This window comes from Calidris pugnax, unplaced genomic scaffold (genome assembly GCF_001431845.1).
Source record: "Calidris pugnax isolate Ruff unplaced genomic scaffold, ASM143184v1 scaffold41, whole genome shotgun sequence".
Taxonomy (NCBI): Eukaryota; Metazoa; Chordata; class Aves; order Charadriiformes; family Scolopacidae; genus Calidris; species Calidris pugnax.
Genome location: NW_015094509.1, coordinates 4,530,275 through 4,549,918, shown reverse-complemented (window position 1 = coordinate 4,549,918; position 19,644 = coordinate 4,530,275). Strand labels below are relative to the sequence as shown.

General features: G+C 38.6%; 1 protein-coding gene across 5 annotated transcripts in view; it reads right to left on the bottom strand.

Moving 5' to 3' along the window:
• WWP1 (WW domain containing E3 ubiquitin protein ligase 1) overlaps nucleotides 1–19,644 on the bottom strand; it is a 66,651-nt gene that overhangs the window by 27,658 nt on the left and 19,349 nt on the right. For 3 of the 5 annotated variants that reach the window (XM_014965354.1, XM_014965355.1, XM_014965356.1), the window contains 5 exons: nucleotides 10,291–10,381; nucleotides 6,454–6,592; nucleotides 3,479–3,603; nucleotides 583–720; nucleotides 419–485 (listed from right to left, as the gene is read on the bottom strand). In XM_014965354.1, the coding sequence (XP_014820840.1) occupies nucleotides 419–485; nucleotides 583–720; nucleotides 3,479–3,603; nucleotides 6,454–6,592; nucleotides 10,291–10,360 (539 nt within the window). In that variant the 5' untranslated portion in view covers nucleotides 10,361–10,381. Of the gene's footprint in view, nucleotides 1–418; nucleotides 486–582; nucleotides 721–3,478; nucleotides 3,604–6,453; nucleotides 6,593–10,290; nucleotides 10,382–19,644 lie in introns of those variants that run through there. The other 2 variants (XM_014965357.1, XM_014965358.1) reach the window with 2 other exon arrangements.

Sequence of the window (19,644 nt, the reverse complement as noted above, 5' to 3'; positions counted from 1 at the left end):
AATAGAGACGCTTCTTAAATAGCAGAAGAAAACAAATGGAATAAATACATTTCTCCCCTAAATACATGCTCCCCTAATCTCTGCTGTAGCATTTAATAGACTTCCCACCAGTTGGATTTTTATGCTGAGGGCTACACATCCAAGAGGCAATGATAAAGTAGAGGAGAGCAGACTCTACCAATGGAGGAAGAACAGAGCTGTAAATTTAATTCTCCTCGAACCAAATTATGCAATTATCATACAAGCAGTGTTTCTAAAACCTGTGGTAACATAATTTAGGGCTCGACGGTTAAAATCTATTCCCTTCAAAATAATAAATTTTAATATAAATTTTTAAAAGCCACAAAACTCAAACATTTCAACTAATAAATTTGCTAATATACTTCATAGAGTGTAAAACACAAAAGTAAATTCCAACCTGGATGTACTTCTTGAGGAAGCATCTCTGCTTTCATGCACAGCCTCGCCATTTTGCTGAACTTCTACTGAACAGTAAGAAACAAATTCAACAGAAAAATTCTATTATATCTGTTTGAAAACTTCATCAAAGTATTACCGTACGATTTAATTATTTTAACTTACTGGTTGCTGATGAACTGAGATTTGTAAGAGATTCTTGTTCAACAACCAAACCATCTAGCACAACTGTCAGTTCACCTGTTTGCACCATGCCACTCTTGTTCTCCAAAGAGAGTTTCAACTGTTCTTTCACCTTCTCCACTAAAAATGGAGTTGGGGTGGGTAGGGAGAGAGAAGGAGAGAAGGGATAAAGGAAAGATTAAATTAAAAATTAAGAGAGATTTTCAACACACAAAAATGTGACACGTATTTAGTTGTACTACACTGAACATGAGAGAGATTCAGATGATTCAAATCAACAAGAAATCACTAAGGGGCTGTGTAAATTTACATCCACTGTGGGTAAAAGCGCAGTTTATCGTAAAAATTAATTGGCCATTTGCATATTCTACAGGTGTGCTATAGGATCCCACATGGTTTCAGTACTTTGGTGTTAACCATTTCCCAGGTTTGCTGCTTCCACTAAGCCTTCCTGAAATTATGCACTGCTTACATGACATGAGAAGGCACGAAGTCAAACAACTTTGGAACTACACAGCCAAATATTATAAGTCACAGGGAACCCCATTCTACAACCAGAGCTTATGTTCTTTTCTCCTATCGCTTTCCAAAATTAATTCTAAGAGATCACTAAAAAGAACATCACTTTGAGGAAGAAGTAAATGCAAAGACTGCACAGAGTCCTTCCTCATTTTTTAAAATTATTTTTAGTAAATCCTTACTAGCGTTTTCATAGATCCCAACTCTAAGGATTAAACAGTAATAGAAAAGATGCCTCAAGTAACCAAAAATTAAATCGGAAACTCTTTTCACCAAAAGAAACTTTGAGATAACCGAGATATATTAAAAAATGTGTACGTGGTGCAGTAAAAGAATTCAGTATGACTGATAACCAATGCACACACTTGTAGAGACACACATAATCCAGAGGCAAAACATGCTGTGGACACTGCGTAATTCTCTCTAAATCAACTATCACTAGAACAGCAGCTAAAGCTACGTGTCATAAATCCAAACACAGTCAGCTACGAGTTCGCATTAATCAGGTTAAAATGGTTAAGGCCTTTTAGTATTTGCTGTTTCAGATTAAAAGATTAACTTTGCCAGATACACCACCGTATTTCCCTCCATATGATAGCATTTGGAGCTATGCCAGGATAAAGTTAAAGCACTTCTATGCGTTGAACTCGCTCTTCCTTATTTTTTGTCATTCTTGACATATATCATAAATGAACAATAAGCATGAAAACAGGGAAGGCTACCATAAGCCACTGCCAGACACCCCCAAGCTGTTATTTTACTGTAGTTGGGCAGCAGTTACCAGCAGACACCCACTACTGTATTACAATGGATTTCGAAGTACTTTAACTGGCTGGAGCAAGCACAAAGCTCCCAAATCTACAGAAGCATTGATTTAGCAATCTGCATTTTGGAAAACGGTACTATCTGAAAGTAGCGAAAGAAGAAACCAGCCTACCACTGAGTTGTTCAATTAACCTAGTTATAAATCATCATTTCTGCAATGACTGCTTTAGCTTCTGCTGTTTTAACGGGTTCTTTCCCCAAACCAGATCGAGAAGCTGGGAGGGGTGTGGGCACCAATCCAACGCTGGCGGTGGTCACCAGGGGAAAGTAACAGCACTAATTCGAAAGTTTCTGCATTTAGAGAACTCCCCCTTTACATTTTCTTCATTAAACAGCCTTTTGAGTGCTGCATCTGAGATAAGGTGTCAATAACTGACTGACTGAAGGATACCAATCAGGGAACTCTACAGCTGAATTACTGGATCCTCCTGGGGATGTCAAACAGCCGACTTGCCCAAAGCAGAAACACTGCACAGAAATCATTTTGGGTGCAATGTGCAGCTAATTCAGTCAACCATTCCCTGAAAGAATTTGCCACGTTTTTGGATTCTACATCCCCTGGATCTACAGTAATAAAATATTAACTATTTTGTTAGATGTAGTTAAAATATTAACTATTTTTTGCTCTCATTATTACAACCCAGTTTCTTCTAACACGTTCTTTTTTTTTTAATTTAAAAAAGAAGCATTTTTTTCTGCTTAGCTATGGAATTTTGGGCAGAATCTTTATAATTCTACTGAAGAAACTTCACTTGATATTGGATTCTGTTTCATTTTTCTGTAAGAATTAGAAAAATGAAGTATTTTTCTGGGTTTCCTTTCCCCCCACCTCCCTAAACAGACCTGTCAGGTTTGCATATCTAACTTGTAAGAAAGATTAGAAATTGGTTTAGCTGGAATTCTACTGCCACTCTGGAGTGGAATTTAAAGTGTGGATTCACCATCTTCTTGTACCAATGAAAAAAAAATTTAAGAGCAAATTAGATAAAGACGACCTGATTTAATTCTACTAAAGACAATTAAAATTAGAAGTTACATAGAACGCAACTATCTCTAATGTACTCAAATGAACTTCTCAATTGTTTCATTAATCACTGGTTCCTACTGCTCTCTGGGCAGCTAAATTATGAGGGAAAAATATCCACCCTTTCTATTAGTGATTCCAGAGGAGGAAAACACGAAAAACTACACAGATGGCTTTTCTGAAAGTTTAGACTTTTTTTTTTTTTCTTTTTACCAAGTCTAAAACAGATCTTCTAGCAAATTAGTTATTACTTTGCCACAAAACATATTTAATCACTTCCGCTTTTACTTAATTTGCAGTACCTCTAATGGTTGTTTCAAAATTATTACATCCCATTGTTACATTTAAATTGCTCTCAATAGCACAGACATCTCCAGAAGAGACAAGTAAAGACATCAACTGAAAGTCAGTTGTAATTACATGTATAGTTAGTAGTCTGGTTGCCAGCTCAATATATAGATTAGTAATCATAATTCTATTTTACTCAAAATATCCTTCATGATAACTTACATTTTCTATTGTGTATTTCCAAAGCTTGTCTCAAGTCTACAGTGGCTCTTCCTAATAAAGCATCTGCTTTTAAAGTGTGATGGCTCCACACTCTAAATTCCAGCGTAGTCTGTGGAGTCACATTCCTGCATATAAAATACATTTTTTGTAAAAAATATATACAGATTTTTAAAGTATTCGTTCTTGTTACTAGGAGTATTTGAACTTCATTCACTTTCTCATATTTATTGTATTTCTTGATACTAATTATTTGAAAGAAGCTTTTGTACTGCAAGGGGAAGTTTTTAACTAAGGACTGCAAATGCTATTATATTTATACTTGTATGAGGATCAAACTTACAGCGCATCACTACAACAGCAGAAGGAATTTGAGGAGTATCAGAATAACCTACACTAAGCTCAAATCTCAGTTATATAAAACATATCTTACTTTGCTTATGAAATACATATTTTACTTATCCCTCACTATTCCAGAATTCTAACTAAAAAGTCACATTATTAAATGTGGTGGAAAAGGTGTTATGTATATTTGTCACTAGAAAGAAAAAAAAAAGAAATAGCTTAAAAAGGAAAAAGCAAGCAATCAGCTACTTGCAAGCAGGAAGAACCCACTTAATAGGTGTCAGCTTGCCATGAAAGTATTAATAAAACAGCATTTGTGAATCCACAAATATATATAAAAACCATAATGTGTACTCACAGAAATCAGAGGGGAAAAAAGCAAATGATGAAGCTAAAGTAAAAATGGGAGTGAAGCAGAAAGGTAAAGTACCCAACTGGAGTAACATTATGATAACCTTTGGCAGTGATTTCTCCCCTGCTCCAGAAGGACCCCGGGAAGCTATGCTAGGTGCTGGAGACTAAGGTTTGTAGTATAGGCCACTACTAGGATTGCAAGAGTGCTCCTGGCTGTGAAAAATGGAGTAGAACCACTGTACTGCAGAAGGTCAAAGGCCACATATCCATCAGTGCTGGGCAGAGAAAGTTCTATCAGCACTGATGAAAAACAACACTAAAAACAACCCCCACCCTCCCAACAACAGGCTTCAGAGTCACTTGAACGTGTTGGGCAACGTTGATCATTTTTGCTGAAACCCATGAGCTAATATATTCTTTCACTGAATAGGCTGGAAGTTTTACTAAAAGACCAGCTCAAGAAAGAAAAAGTAAAAAAGCCCAACACCTACAAACAGGGAATATATTGCTGGTGCTCATGCAAACCCGCAGAAGTGAGGGGAACAGGGCAAGCCAGAGTTCATTTATCCTCAAACAGACGGGGCAACTGAAGCAACGATACCATTCCAATAGGAAGAGGGGGCAGAATACCTTATATATATATACATATATGTAAGGGTAATACCCTAAGTAAGTAATAGTGATGATGGAATGAGGCTGTACTGTGCACAGGTGCTGGAGCGGGTCCAGAGAAGGGCAACAAAGCTGGTGAGGGATCTGGAAGATAAGTCTTAGGAGGAGAGGCTGAGGGAGCTGGGGGTGTTCAGCCTGGAGAAGAGGAGGCTGAGGGGAGACCTTCTTGCTCTCTACAACTCCCTGAAAGGAGGGTGTAGCCAGGGGGGATCAATCTCTTTTCCCAAGCCACAGGTGATGGGACAAGAGGAAACGGCCTCAAGTTGCGCCAGGGGAGGTTCAGGTTGGAGATTAGGGAAAATTTTTTCACTGAAAGGGTTCTCAGCCATTGGAATGGGCTGCCCAGGGAGGTGATTGAGGCACCATCCCTGGAGGTGTTCAAAAGATGGATTGACATGGTGCTGGGGGACATGGTTTAGTGATAGGTTGTTTTGGTTTGGTTTGTTGTTTGTTTTTTTTCGGTTAGAGTTAGGTTGATGGTTGAACTAGATGATCTTGAAGGTCCCTTCCAACCTAGATGATTCTATGAATCTGTGAATCTATACCAAATTACCTCCTTTCTATTAGCTCATGAAATCCTGCCAAACCAAACGTGCCTCCTCAGCAGCACCTCTGGTCTCTGTCAATATACTGATAGCCAGTGATAACTCCTGAAGATCATCATTAGGTCCAAGACTGTATTGTTCTCTTTTGCAATACTGCAAAGGGGTAATAAGCCCTAGTAAACCTGAAGCATTGAGAAACGTGGCCCAGGAATACCTCACCTGCTTCAGCCCAGATCTTTAATTAACAAGCAAGCATTGCCAAGCAAACAATTCCCCAAAGCCAGGTGTGCTCTACCACTCTCCAGCGCTGCTAGTTAGAGGAACCTAGTGTGGTTCCTATGACTAAGAAAGCCAGCTATCGCCCAAAGACAGGTCAGATGCTGGCAAATCGAGGACAGTCCAATGTACTGCCCCATCCCCAATGCCTCTTGACAGTAGCTATGCTGTTTCCAGACCCAAAACTGAAGTGGTGCAGTCCTGCTTGTACAGTAACGTGCTCCAGCCAACTGCACCATGAGAGGCTGCCAGTTCTTCACAGAGTCATACTCTGGTGTGTCTACACCCCTACCATAGTTAAACCAACTCAAACCACAAGAAGGCTAAAACTGTCAAATATTAGGATAAGTTGCAAGGTCCCTCTGCAGTAAACTGTTCTCGTGTGTGTATCCCTTCACTAGGAAATTTAAGGGAAAAAGTGACCTTCCTCATAACTACTACTTATCCAGCTGAGATTTTTTTCCTTTTAAAGTCGAGAGTGACATGCTTATAATTAGTAACATCTTCTAGAGAGGAATGTTAAACTTGAATGGTTCACAGTACTAACGACTATCAAACGTATCCCATGTACAGCAACTGTATGCAAGGGACACTCTCTGTACAAAGAAATATTCTCAAAGCGTTTTAAGAACTGAGGAAAAAAAATCATCTGAGATAAATGTCATCTTGTGTCTGCATTTAGTCATCAACAGCTAGAGAAAACTACGTAGGCAGCCAAGCTTAGTAAATATTTGCCTGCAACATCTGCCTAATAAATAGTATTAAACAACCAAAAAATGTACTTACACTGTCAGCTGCTCATCCCATTTTGGATTTGAAGAACTACTTGATTTTGCAGTTTTCTTAATTTCTCCATCTGCAGTTAATTCCGTGTAGAAAGTTGTTCCAAACCAATTCTTTTTCCGTTTCAGTTTGGCACTAGAGACTAAGAAAATACATTGCTTTATCTATAACTGCTATTTTTCTGTTGCTGAAAAGCAGAAAATGTACTGCCTACATGATGTATGAAACACAGTATGGCAATGTTATTCCTCACCTTTGTTACTTCTGCTGAACAAAAAGAGGTCGTTGCTAAAACGGTATCTTTTATTTTCAAAGCTACTTTGTCAGATAGTTGGAACCAAGTGTGACATATTCTCTTCACCACATACTGGCAGGATGGGTTGGAGAGACAGCACAAAAATTATTTTAGGGATAAACACTGAAAATCACATGGGTTCTTTTGTTTATTTTCTCAGTGTTCTTTCTACTCTTCCCTTAACTGAAAAATACCCGAGTATGATATATCCAAGAAATTATCAGGCAGATTATTTATTTTTTTTATTATACGTAGTTATGAAAGCATAAACAGTTCAGGACTATTTCAGAATGTCCCTGTGTAGCAAATCCTGCACACAGAGCTCCATTTCCTTGCCTTTATTATCTGTTGTGGTTAACCTGTGGTTTAACACATCAGTTTGTTAAAGTGAGAAATCAACTCAAATTTCCCCTATTTCAACAGCTCTGCAGATGAACTTGAAGCTTCAGCTAAATATTCAACAATTAATAAACAGCAAATGACCAAAGAAGCTATTTTTTTACCTCCAAATTACTGGAGAAGTCCTCAGTGCTCCTGAGCATAAATCTGTTCTGCCAGTTCCCTGCCCAGCTGAGGAAGTCATTATAAAAAGCAAGGGCAGCCCAACTGCCAACATCCTAAATTCTATTTGAGGCAGGTGATGTCTTCAGAAGACCACATCAATGGACTCGTAGCTGGGCCTACCTGCTGCCTACGCCTTCTCTCTCTCCTTCCTCCCAGCCTTCAATGGGATTCTCTTTCTTTCCCTCCACTTTCAAGCTAAAGCAAAGCTGGGTATTTTCACCCACTTGGAAATAATTCTTCCCTGTTACTTTTCTGTAGGGTACTTGCTAATTCAGAAGTAAGTGGAAGTTAATTAAACTGTCTGAAAGGGAGATTAAAAAAAAAAAATAATCTGTCATGTGTTTCTGGATTACAGAATTCTGAAACATATATATTAGTTAAAAAGTTAGTGGGATGCAACCGTCCAAGATTCTAAAGGCATTAGCCACAGACTTTTACTTTATTTCAGTTAGAAGGTGCACGTTTAACTCCCTCACAGTTGAGAAGTCCAGCCTAAGTCATGCGTCACGTCATAAAAGGGAACTGCAGCCTTGGGAATGATGAAAGATTAAATGTAGGAGACTACAAACGTAGTTCCACACATGGGTCATATTTTTTCATCTAAAATCATGATGTAATTTTTAAGCTTTAACAACCTCTATTTCTTCCACATTTTTTCCTCCATATTTTGCTCTCTGAATGCAACTGCTACATTTGTTAAAACATAGATATTTAGTCATAATATTGAAAAGCTTCCTTCTAGTTTCCCCCCTTTTATCTGATTATGTTTTAAGTCATTAAGTTTTTGATCAACAAACATGAAAGGAGAGCATTATCTTTGTTTGGTTAGGACTTCTTTTAAAAAAAATTAGGAGTATGTAACAAATACTAGCAAAAGACTTCAAAAAGAACTAACAAGACGAGATATCTCGCCAAGTATATTTGAAAAAATAGTGATGACAAAGCTTTTCGGCAACATGCCATCACTGCCCAAACTCAAACAACTAACAACACTCCATATGAATTTCCTTGTCTACAAAACGAGTATATGCTACTTGCTGCCTTTACAGAAGTGCTTTTTAAGTATAGTTCTTGAAATGTAAGTCTAGATCTACAGCAGCATAAACTAATCTGAGCAGAAACCCACTGTAGGTCACTCCTCTGTCTCCCATTTCTTTCCCTGTACTGCCACTGACATTTTTGCAATAAAGACTGGTTAGAGAACTAAACCTTCAGAAAACAAATCCTACATATTGTATGGATTTCTTTCCCACTTCAAGCCTTGAACCAGATCTCTTGAAGTCAAGAGAAGCTCCAGGGCCAGAAACGTACAAGCCTACTTGCATAAGGAGCGGTTCAGTAGAGGATATCAAATTTATAATTTCTGCATAGACACATCTGAAGTCATGGCTCATTTGTGTAACTCTGTTACAGTTATATTTCTTCAATCTACAGGTGGCTCCATCTACGCTATTCGTTATTGCCAGTTTCGATGATTCATCACTTTATCAAGTTACGTGATCCTTACACAAGCTTAATCAGTTTTAAGGTTCCTGTCATCTAATTTGATAAGATATCCATTTTGGGGGCTCTCCAACAATGTATTTTTTCTCAGATAACCTGGCCATCTTTGGACCATCCAGCATGACGTATCTTTCCTGAGATGCAGCTTTTTTCAACACATGGTACCTAAGTCATTAATTTTTTTCCAAATTTTGTTCAAGGTAGCCTTAATATATTCTTGGTTATGTACTCGTTCTTACTTCAGGGTTCCCAGATTTCTCAGGATCCCTAGGAAGTTCAAGTTATTTATCAATGGGAAAAATAATACTTACATACATATACACTCATACATTTATGTGTACATATGTATGCACAATATCTAACTATTTACTGGTAACATTTGCACTAACTACTGTAACGCTGTCATAATTAGCTATCAAATTTGTTTACTTAGATGCATTTTGCTTATCTTCAGACTACAAGTCTTTCTTCTGCTCTGTCATCCCACAGAAAGAGCAGCTAAGGCTTGACACTGACTGTCACATCCCTGACCAGTTCTTATCCAGGAGTAGCAAAATGCATCATCTACTTGGCCTGTTGAATATCTATTGAAAAAAAAGTGTCCCCAACACAATCAGAAATTTCCAGAATTGCTTGTAGCCCGTTGTGTTTCCCTTTCAGCAGATGCTGAGGTGGCTGAAATCTGCCTCAAACTATGAGAACCAGCACAGCAAAAGGAAAAAAGTAAACAGTCACAAGATGCAACACAGTAAATTCCAATTGGATAAAACAACAAAAAAAATTTCACAGTGATGTGGTTTATCCCCACAATAAACTGCCCAGGAAAGTTGTGTAATCTACAGCCTTTGAGATCCTGAAAATTCAACTGCATAATGCCCTGAGTGACCTGATCAAAGGTAGCCCTGCCTTCAGCAGTAGACTAGGAAATCCTCAAAGGTCTCTTCCAACAGAAATTATTCCATACAGCTGTGTAATCAAACCTGCTGCCCTGAGGATAATATAGAATAGCTATGTTATTCTCAAAAGATGTTTACCTGATAGGTAATCAAAGACCTTAACCTTTTGAAGGGCTAGCAGATTTTGTGATCTATACCTACACTACACCCACTTTTAGTTTCGTGTTCACTACAATCATCCAATTTTTTCTAGAATTTCAATAATATATGATCCCTACACAGAATTTGTGCCGTTGATTATTTGTTTCCAAGTAAAATTCCTTACATTTGTCCCTACTGCCTTATTGAATTTTTTTTCCCTACTTTGAAGAGGCCATTAAACTCTTATCGTGCATTCACTGTATAACCTCTTCCTAGCTTCAATTATCTACACATGATAGTCATACTCTTAACTGTAAAATCCAAGTTATTAATTAAAACGTGAACTGCACTGATCAATTGTTTAGATTCGTTTCAAAGACTGCTTTTTTAGAATATATATGTCTTTCTGTAAAAATCCCCCTGATACAAATCACTACTTGCCTGTTACTTGCATCTGTAGTCTTCCATTATGGTTGTTACTTGTATCAGATCTCGGGGAGGCTGTGGCCATGTCAGAGGTTTAGGCTTTAGCCTAGGAGGAAAAAAAAAAAACCACACAGGTTCCTTATTAAAAAGTACTTATCTCTGCATGTTAGTTAAAAATATTAAATAAAACATTCAACTAATGTTACCAAATGTTACTTAAAATGCGTTATTCCATAATACCATTTTTTAAAAACTTGTGTAAGGCAAGAAAAAAAATCTCAGTTGTGATGTATCAATACTCCTGTTTCCAGAAGCATGGGTATGGTCTGATTTCAACTTCAAATGAACAGAACATCTGAAACGTTTACATGCTTGAAAACCAAGCTGTCCCCAGAACAATAGCAATAGAAGCAATAACGCAAGTGATTCAGACAAAGAACATTGGAATTCTATCCCTAGATTTGCAATCAACCTTCTGTATCACCCAAATCACCTCCCCCATCTATTGAGACAGTAAGCACTTTGCAAGGACCACCCCGTGTTATCACATGGTGACTACGATGCTGTGGCATTTCAGTTTATTTCGACACTTGGTTTTAATGGTTGTCATGGCTGGAAAAGGCAATTTACAAAGTTATGTACATCCAAATGAAAGTGCATCACTGGCTCCACTTATTAAATCATGATACTCATTTTTCATTCCCACCCACCAAGTATACATAGAATTTTCCTTGAAATTTGGCCAGTAAACTTCCATCTTTCCTGATGTCAATCAGTTGTTATTGCAAACTAATGGAAGGTGATGCATTGTTATATTTTAACAAATGGGTTGAAAACCCCCTGCAGCTCTTCATTTGGAAGACTTTCAAACAGGTAAGGAAATTTTGCTTCCAAGTTTTAAGCGTACAAACGTGAGTTCTTATAGATGGCACACAGCTTTTCTGGCAACAGAATTACACAATGATGGAAACATTTCCAACCATCCTTTTTCAAAATGCTCTCTCCATAGCATAAGTTTCTTTCAAAAAGCAGGCACCTTCTTGCTCGTTGTTAAAATGTCACCTTTACCTTGAAGGGACACGTTAAGTGTCTCTATCTTTTTGCACATAACTGTTAGGCAGCATCCGACTGACAGCCAACTGTCAGCACACAACAGATTAGCAAATTCACAACACTCGTCTTTTTGTAAAAGAAAAATGTCTAAGTAATCTTTAAGTTATACAACCCTTCTAAGCACTCTGCCATGACAATCAGTGAACCTCTGCACGATACAAAAGATTTTCTTTACAAATTGTTGTAAAGATTCTACTCTTTAAAGGTCTTGTTTTCATACAATTAACCACACTGATGTCATCCCCCAGCACTTTGTGCACTTCTGGCTCCGACCTCCTTGTTGCTTGCCTATTGAATCACAGAACCATTTTGGATGGAAGAGACCTTCAAGACCATCGAGTTCAACCATCAACCTAGCACTGCCAAGTCCACCCCTAAACCATGTCCCTCAGCACCACATCTACATGTCTTTTAAATACCTCCAGGGATGGTGATTCTAACACTTTTCTGGGCAGCCTGTTCCAACGCTTGATAACCCTTTCAGTGAAGAAATGTTTTCTTAATATCCAATCTGAACCACCCCTGGTGCAACCTGAGGACGTTTCCTCTTGCCCTATCACTTGTTACTGGGAAGAAGAGACCGACCCCAACTTCTCTACACCCTCCTTTCAGGTAGTTGTAGAGAGCAATAAGGTCTCCCCTCAGCCTCCTTGTCTCCAGGCTGACCACCCCCAGCTCCCTCAGCCTCTCCTCATCAAGACTCGTGCTCCAGACCCCTCTCCAACTTTGCACCGTGCAGCACCCCGACGCGTGGTGCTCTCCTTGCAACCATACCCCAAAATCCTAGTTTACTTCAGCCCAAGCTGCCACTCTATCGGTGGTCAATTTGAACAGTTGTTCCATTTCAAACAAATGTTGTCATTAAAGAAGTCATTTACTGTTAAGAATGTATCTTCTCTGGTACATCCTTCCTTAGTGCCTTAGATCCCTGTGCATTACACTATTGACATAGAACCTAGCAACTACTGAATTCTGATTATTTTTACTGGTTTGTTTTTGTTTTTTTTTTCTCCTGTTAAACCTGCATAGACATAAAATGCTCGGGCTTTCTTTGGTTTTATTTGGTTCTTTGGCTGGACGGATGGTTGGGTTTTGTGGGTTTTTTAACTCTACTCCTAGAACGCACAGAGCAAAACAAATACAGAAATAAAGTATTAAACCGTGTCAAAGTCCTCGGGTAGACAGCTCATTGCTTCATCTACTCTGACTTCAGCTTTCAGGTGCCAATTTATCCACAGGGCACACCACCTGCCCCAACCTGAGTTTCTGGCTCTGCTTGCTACTTAACTGCTAACTGCATTTGGCAAACACATTTTTGCCAATCTCCTGATAAGAGGGAAATGACAGTTTACACCTTTGCCCTTGAAGGAAAAAAATGACCGTGATAACTGGGAGAAATTATTACCATGCCAGGGAGATCCCAAAGGAGGATGGAGATGAAAGGGGAGACCTTATTTAGGTTTATAAGTATCTAAAGGGTGAGTTGAAGGATGTTGGAGCCGGACTCTCTTCAGTGGTTTCCAGCAATAGGACAAGGGGCAACGGGCACAAGCTGGACCATGGGAAGTTCCACTCAAATATGAGAAAAAACTTCTTTGGGGTGAGGGTGGCAGAGCCCTGGAAGAATCTGCCCAGGGAGGGTGTGGAGTCCCCTTCTCTGGAGATCTTCAAGCCCTGCCTGGATGCTCCTGAGTGATGTGCTCTGGGCAACCCTGCTTTGGCAGGGGGTTGGACTGGATGGTCTCTAGAGGTCCCTTCCAACTCTGACAATTCCCTGATTCCGTGAAATAAAAGTTAGGCTTCAGGTTGTGTTTCTGCAACAACTACACAAGGGCATCCCTTGCCAACAGTGCAAGGTCTGGTTGTTTCTGGCCCTGTAAAATGAACATCCTTCTACAGATGTAGCACTGTAGACAGAGCTCTCTCTTATATTCTTGCCAAGGTGGTACACACCTAGGGACATTTACACACCAAGGATCAGTTCCAAATTGTTAGTATGTCATAAACAAAAGGCTGCATTAACATGTATGTCAAATACTATTTAGAAAAATAATTTAAAATTTATGGAAATATAAAAAAGCATTTAAAGTTTTTTAAATGAACATAGCTTTCTATGAATACAAGAAGTGTTATGTCGTTTTCTATATTCAAAAGGGCTTTACTGAACAAAGCAAATCAGTTGAACTGACTGTTTCTGGTCTCATCATGTTCCAAAGGTCCCAAAGCTGCAGCCCCTTCATTGTTTAACTGATTATGTATTAACAACTAGTTAGAAATTAAGGGGGGAGGAAACATTACATTTTCTCCAAGTCAAAAGAAGAAAATTAATCAGCCGGTTTTTCTAGTAACTTCTTTTTCAGAAATACGTTAAAAAAATTTATTTCAGGCTTCAGTCATCAGTTGCTTTCATCAGTAACGATCCAAAGCCAGCTACTGACATTTTTAAATGAAGTTAACAGGTTATTGTCCTGTCAGCTCTGATGCAGGTTGGTTCTCCTGGGAGAAGAGGGCACCTGTTCACATCATGATGATTTTAATTTTCATCCAAAAAGCCACTCTTACAGTATTATTGGAAAAAAAACAAACAAGCAAACAAATAAAAAACAGTCTTCACTGCCTGATGCACATGGGGTCACACTCACTTCCAGACGAAGACATCGTTCTTCCAGGTAAACAAAGCCTTCAGGAAGAAAAGTTGGCCAAGTTATACTGCAACAAGATGCAGGACCTTATCTACAGCTTTGGACACCTCTTACTCCCAGGCTGGTCTGAATACACAGCAAATGCTGCTGCACAATCAAAGATGAGAAGCATAATCCAAAATTTAGCCCCTCAGCCTTCTATAGGAAAATGACTACCATGATGCAGCCACGGGCAAGGATGAGGTATGGGATGACAACCCTATTTATCACATGAACTGTTTGCAGTAGCGATAAAAACAGTATTAGAAACACTGTGTAAGGTACTAGTCATGGTAAAGAAAGACAGGAGATAAAAAGCACTGCTAAGAGAATAAAGACAAGGAAAGAGCAAAGTTTAACAATAAGAAAGGCCAGAAGTAAATCTGCTCATTACCTATAAATATATCAGGAATATGTAGGAAACAAAAATAAAGGCTACTGAATTAAAAGAACAGCATTAACATCAATGTTTCAAAAAATCTCAGGTTTCCGGGAGGCAAGGCTGCAGCAGAGAGAGAGCAAGTCCATACTGTATGAAACTAAGGAGGGACAGCAAAGGAGCCACACAGCAGAGGGATGGACAGACTTGCACTAGGATGGGATTACATCATCACTCTCTTGCCTTATTAGAAGTAAAACTTTTCATAAACTGAGAAAGATTTTCAAAAGTTCTACAAGGAGAAATTCCTCAAATGCTGAAAAACTGGAAGTTTCGAGGACCAGCAGCCTCCCACGTTCATAAGCCACAAGAAGCTACGTCTGCATGGCCAAAAATAACCAAAATTTCAACTAAACAAATTGTCTGATCTTGGTGAAGGAAGGGATGGGATGGCATTACATGAAGTGGAATTAATTTGGAGGACTGAGAAGTTTATACAACCAGGGATAATGTCAACAGCAAAATACCAGCACTTTCTTGACCTATTTTGCAAGAAAGCCTATATGAGAAAGAAAAACAGGTGGTAAAGAAGCACTGAAGGATCTTTTTTTTTTTTTAAATAAACATTTTTTAAAGGTTTTATTTCAGATAATGCAATGCCCACAAATGGGCAAGCGAACACTGTGTCCTGTGGTCACCATTTACCACTTTCTTGCATCATGCACACACTATTTCCCCCTCAGCCCTAAATCCCTTTATCTTGTTACTCAAAATAAATGACTGGTTTGGCTACAGAACATGTTGATTAAGGGTTAAAATCTTTGAGGTTATCTCTATATAATCTTAAAAAGAGGATTACATACAGCAATGTAAAAGTCACCATCCATGTAGTTATAATCCCACTGAAAATCAGGGGATTAATTCTAACAGGACTACACTCACCACACATTTCCAAATATGAACTTCCTACACCTCTTTATTTAAGTTTAGGGTTGAAATTCACTGGTCTAAAGGATGTGAAGCTTTACTTTCAGAACTGTCTCACTGACACGTACAACCTCCCCCTGCTCAAAATTCCTGGACACTAAAAATTAATTAAGAGAAAGTCTTGGAGAGCCACTTGAGATCATACTTATCATAACACTTCTGTCTAAACCATCCTCATCACACAGAGCTGTTAGATCAACTGGAAGAGCACAATCTACTTATTAATCCCTATAACAGACATTAAAAATTAATAATATCTCACATGTATAAATTATTTGGGGTAGCTACAGATAAATTAGGACAAAATAAGACCCTAGAAAAACTACGGAACGGCACAGTAGTCTATTAAAAAAATTAAAGGATAATTTCCTAATTCCTGCGAATCAAGAGTTTTATGAAAGACGATCTAGTTACCAATAACAGCATTTCTGAATTTACACTTCCGTGAAGAATTTTCTCTAAATCTCAAACTGCTATTAAAACATCAGAAATTAAAGAAAACTAAGCTACTGGATATTTCATTAATTTATTTTTCAGTCTTTAGTAGATGATTTACTTATTCATGGAGTTTAACCAGTTACATATTGAATGACATTACCCATTTGGTATTAAATGCACCTGGCTGAGACTTATTATTGTGCTATCCTGAAATAAAAATGTTTTTTCTTGTGAAGTTGAAAAAACTTGACTGATACTCTGAATGAGTAATTGAGGAGATTTTCCATGAAGAACCAAGAAATTCAGATGTGGAAGAATACAACTAGCAATGCAGAAAGTCCTTTCCTTACTCATATAATACCACAGGAGTCAAGCTAGGTGTAAACCAAAAAGAATTGTACTAAGTTTAAGATAGTAAGGTCTAATTATCCGTGATATCATTTTTAAACTGATGGAAAAATCTTATCACACAAAACAGTTAAAATGCAGGAAGAATGATAAATTTGTAGAAAGAAAAGAATTAACACAGCATAGCTTGTCAATTTAACTTTAAATCAGGATATCTGCAAATCAAGAAAGTATCAAGGGAATATTTATGCAAGAAGTGTGGTCTCCCTCGCCTCCCCAACTACCCACAAAATGTCAACCCACCAAAAAAACCCAAAACAACCACCACAATAACAAAACCAAACCCAAACAGCATGACATAGCCAGGAACTCAACCATCCATAAGGCTGCGACAGAGAATTTCACAAGTCAGAATCTCAGAATCACAGAATCACATGGGGTTGGAAATGAGAAATATCACAAACTGACATGGGGTTGGAAGGGACCTCTGGAGATCATCTAGTCCAATCCCCTGCCAGAGCAGGTCCACCCAGAGCAGGTTGCACAGGAACATGTCCAGGGGGGTTTAATGTCTCCAGAGAAGGAGACTCCACCACCTCCCTTTGCAGCCTCTTCCAGGGCTCTGCCACCCTCAAAGTGAAGAAGTTCCTCCTCATGTTCAGGTGGAACTTCTTATATTCAAGTTTGTGCCCATTTCCTCTTGTCCTCTCACTGCATCTCTTGGCTGAAACCGCAGTTTCATCTGACACAAGACAGAAGCTTGAACAGAAAATAAATATAATTGTACTTTAAAATGAGTTATATTCGATCACAATGTATTTGGGTTTACTGATGGTGCTTTAACAACCACTGATTTATTCTCTTGCTAATGTGACAATTCTGTTTCAGAAATGCACTAAGCAGGACAAAGTAAGTAGATGAGCAAAATGCCTAAATATTACTGACCTCCCCACTAACATCTTTAATTCAATTTACTCTAAGAAAGAATTGAATTGGCTAGGTAAAATCACCATAATGCCAAAAACATTATTTTCCTTACATCGCAGTATATCCTCCAAATAAGAACGGAAATGAAGAAAAATCTTTTCTCAATAGATTCTTTTTTTTTAAAGAATAAGGAAGCTCATCTATTCAAAATTTTTCCCACACACCCCCCAAGCAAAAAGGTAGGAAAGGGTGAAGGAAGAAGGAAGAAGGAAGAAGGTGGGAAAGAAATAAATGAACTGAAACTCTAAAACCCATGGCTACTTAATAAATGTTCTAGGGACAGTCATAGGAAAATAAAAATACTGTCATGAGTTATTTTTCTTTGTTACAAAGCATAAACACAAACATCAGAAAGGCCGTCTTAGTTTGATTATAAAGTCCTACATGTAAGAAACCCTTAAAATAAAATAAAAAAAAAAAATGAAAAATGTTTTAGATTTATATTAACAAGCTATCCAATAACACGATCATGCCTTTATCAGTATTATTTAGTGCTGGATTACCTGAAGCTACTACAATACTGTCACCATTCTATTAGATGTAAAATTGAGCAATACGTGCACTATGACAGAGATATCACAGAGATTCTAACCCCTACAGCCTCCTGAAATCACTGATCACTTGTCCAAAACCTTCAGCAGTGTTGCAACAATTGGCTTTTTTACATTATCAAAAAAGCCATACCATAAAAGCACAAGATAAAAACAAAATTAGTAGTGGTGGTAAAATCAGAAAGAGGAAGATCAGAGATAACACAGTAGCTTATAGGATAATACAGTTCCTAAAATAGCATACTAAAGGAGTTATACAACAGTCCAAAATAGGAAAGACAGCTTTTAAAAGCAATTAAATTGTTGATATACCAAAGAAAACCTAACATTCCACTTTTCCTCAGTTCTCAAAAAGGGTTTACCTTCAATGGAGGGGTAAGGGGGGCGTGTAGGGGAGGGGAGGAAGAGGGAGGGAAGAGGCATAATTCCTTTACAACAAAATCAGAAACTCTACGGTCGGAAGCAAGTTTCTTGATCTGAAAATAAGAGCACCAAAAAAAAAAAAAACAACCCACCAAACAAGAACTTTTCGTATCTCAGATTCAGTTAAATGTGTTAACTGATTCCTTTCCATTCAGACTTGCAACAAAATCCAGAATGCTTATTCAATGTAATTCTCATTTGAAAGTCTATTTCACTACTTAACAATAAAAATTGTGATGATTGCTAATCTCAGGAGCATCATTAAATTTAAGTGAACACTCTCAACACCAAGATGCCTTAAATTTACATATATTCTGATCATCTCTCTACCAAAACCACAATTTTTGTCTAATTTTGTTACAGCAATCTGAATGAACTACAGCAGTTTAATGAACTGACTTTAAAAAAAAAAAGCTACAGATGTTAACTTTACTCCTTATGGAGAGAAACAGTAATTCTGCCTAATTTTTTAAGAATTAAGGATATTTCCTTTTGACATTGGGAAAGTTTGATTTCAGAAATTGGCTACACACAAAGAGATATCAGATCTGTTTCAGAACTGGAGAAGAAATCTGTAGACCCCCAAAGGTGTTGGCCTTTATTAAACTGAGCAGGAGAGCAAAGAATCATTTTTACAACCCGTCTTGCCTACAGCAACACTAACAAAAATAATCTAAGACTTGACCTGCTGTCGTGGTTTAACCCCAAAGGACTGCTAGAACCGCACAGCCGCTCCCTCGCTCCCCAAGGTTGAGATGGGGGAGAGAATTAGAAGAGAAGAAGTGAGGACAAACTCGTGGGTTGAGATGAAGGCAGTTTAATAGGCAAAGCAAAAGCCACGCACGTAAGCAAAGCAAAACAAGGAATTCATTCACCACTTCCCATGGGCAGGCATGTCTTTGGCCAAGAAGGCCAACAGCATCCTGGCCTGTGTCAGGAACAACGTGGGTAGTAGGGCCCAAGAGGTGATCGTCCCCCTGTACTGGGCACTGGTGAGGCCCCACCTCGAGTGCTGTGTCCAGTTTTGGGCCCCCTACCACAAGAGGGACATTGAGGTGCTGGAGCGGGTCCAGAGAAGGGCAACGAAGCTGGTGAGGGGTCTGGAGCACAAGTCTTACGAGGAGAGGCTGAGGGAACTGGAGTTGTTCAGTCTGGGGAAGAGGAGACTGAGGGGAGACCTTCTTGCTCTGTACAAGTACCTGAAAGGAGGCTGTAGAGAGACGGGGGTTGGTCTCTTCTCCCAAGTTACAGATGATAGGACAAGGGGTAACGGCTCCAAGTTGCGCCAGGGGAAGTTCAGGTTGGATATTAGGAAACATTTCTTTACTGAAAGGGTTATCCAGCATTGGAATGGGCTGCCCAGGGAGGTGGTGGAGTCACCATCCCTGGAGGTATTTAAGAAACGTGTAGACATGGTTCTTCAGGGCATGCTCTAGTGCCCAAGATTATTGGTTTGTGGTGG